This window comes from Malurus melanocephalus, unplaced genomic scaffold, assembly GCF_030028575.1.
Source record: "Malurus melanocephalus ecotype Western Australia unplaced genomic scaffold, MMel_1.1 scaffold_111, whole genome shotgun sequence".
NCBI lineage: Eukaryota > Metazoa > Chordata > Aves > Passeriformes > Maluridae > Malurus > Malurus melanocephalus.
The window spans coordinates 235,538-236,494 of record NW_026623343.1 but is presented as its reverse complement, the minus strand read 5'-3'; the positions used below and the strand labels follow the sequence as shown (position 1 = coordinate 236,494).

General features: G+C 60.7%; 1 protein-coding gene across 1 annotated transcript in view; it reads left to right on the top strand.

Annotated features, from left to right (window-relative positions):
* The first annotated feature begins 282 nt into the window (after positions 1-282).
* The window catches only part of MFSD9 (major facilitator superfamily domain containing 9), a 7,280-nt gene continuing 6,605 nt past the window's right edge, over positions 283-957 (top strand). The window contains exon 1 of the mRNA XM_057369464.1: positions 283-633. Coding sequence (XP_057225447.1) covers positions 532-633 — 102 coding nt within the window. The 5' untranslated portion in view covers positions 283-531. The remainder of the gene's footprint in view (positions 634-957) is intronic.

The following is a 957-nucleotide window of genomic DNA, read 5'->3' as shown; positions in this document are numbered from 1 at the left end:
AATTATCTCTCCCTTTATTCGAATAAAGTTTCAGGACTCCTCTGTCTCCTTTTTGGACATAAACCTGGTGTTTGTGGATTAACCTTCCTGCCAAGTGAGATCAGAGGTGCGCGGCCCAAAAGCAATCTTTCTACAGCAACCACGAGAAGGGCGCAGTAGAGCCATTACCATGCTCCCACAGGATATGGGTTTCCAAAACCCCTCAGCTCCATCTGGCCCTTCCTGCCTTCCACAGAGCCTCCGGCCCCGACGGGACGGGACGGGTTGCAAAACCCTCCCCGTACAAACACGCAAAAGGCAGGAAGGGCAAAGTCCTACGCAGGTGTGTGTGGGAGGGTGGAGGCAASGATCCCGACGGCTCCCGAGGCCGGCAGGGACGCTCACTCTTTCCGCCGAAAAAGAAAAAGAGGAAACGCGAAGGACATTGAGCCCAACGAAACGAAACAACACCCAGAGCTGTGSCCGCCGCCAGCCCCGGGCCGGGCCGCTTCCGCCGCCAGCACTGCGCAGGCCCGGGCGGCCGCTGCCCTCATGGAGGAGGAGGAGGATGAGGATGGCGGAGGCCCGAGGGCCCCGGGGAGCCGGGCCGGGTCTGCCTGCTTCGTGCGGTGCCTGTACGCCGTGGGATTCCTGGTAAGCAGGGCGGCGGCGGCCGTGGAACCGCCCAGCGCGGCCCGGGGCGAGCGGCGCGCCCGGAACGGGAAGATTCTCCTTTCCCGTGCAAGGCTGCGGCGTTCTGGGGGCTGCGGCTGCTCCTTGGAATTGYAGTGTTTGTAGCGGTGGTGGTGTGCAGCGGCTGTGGTGATTTACCCGTGCAAACATGGGTAAATGTTTATCCTGCAGTTGGATACACAGGTCGGATCTTCTTCCYGTGAATGTCATGGAATAGCGCAGCACCCGGAAAGCCGAGTCTCGCCTTGTGCGTGTAGGAGAGCTGTTCCCCGTTTCCCTGAAATA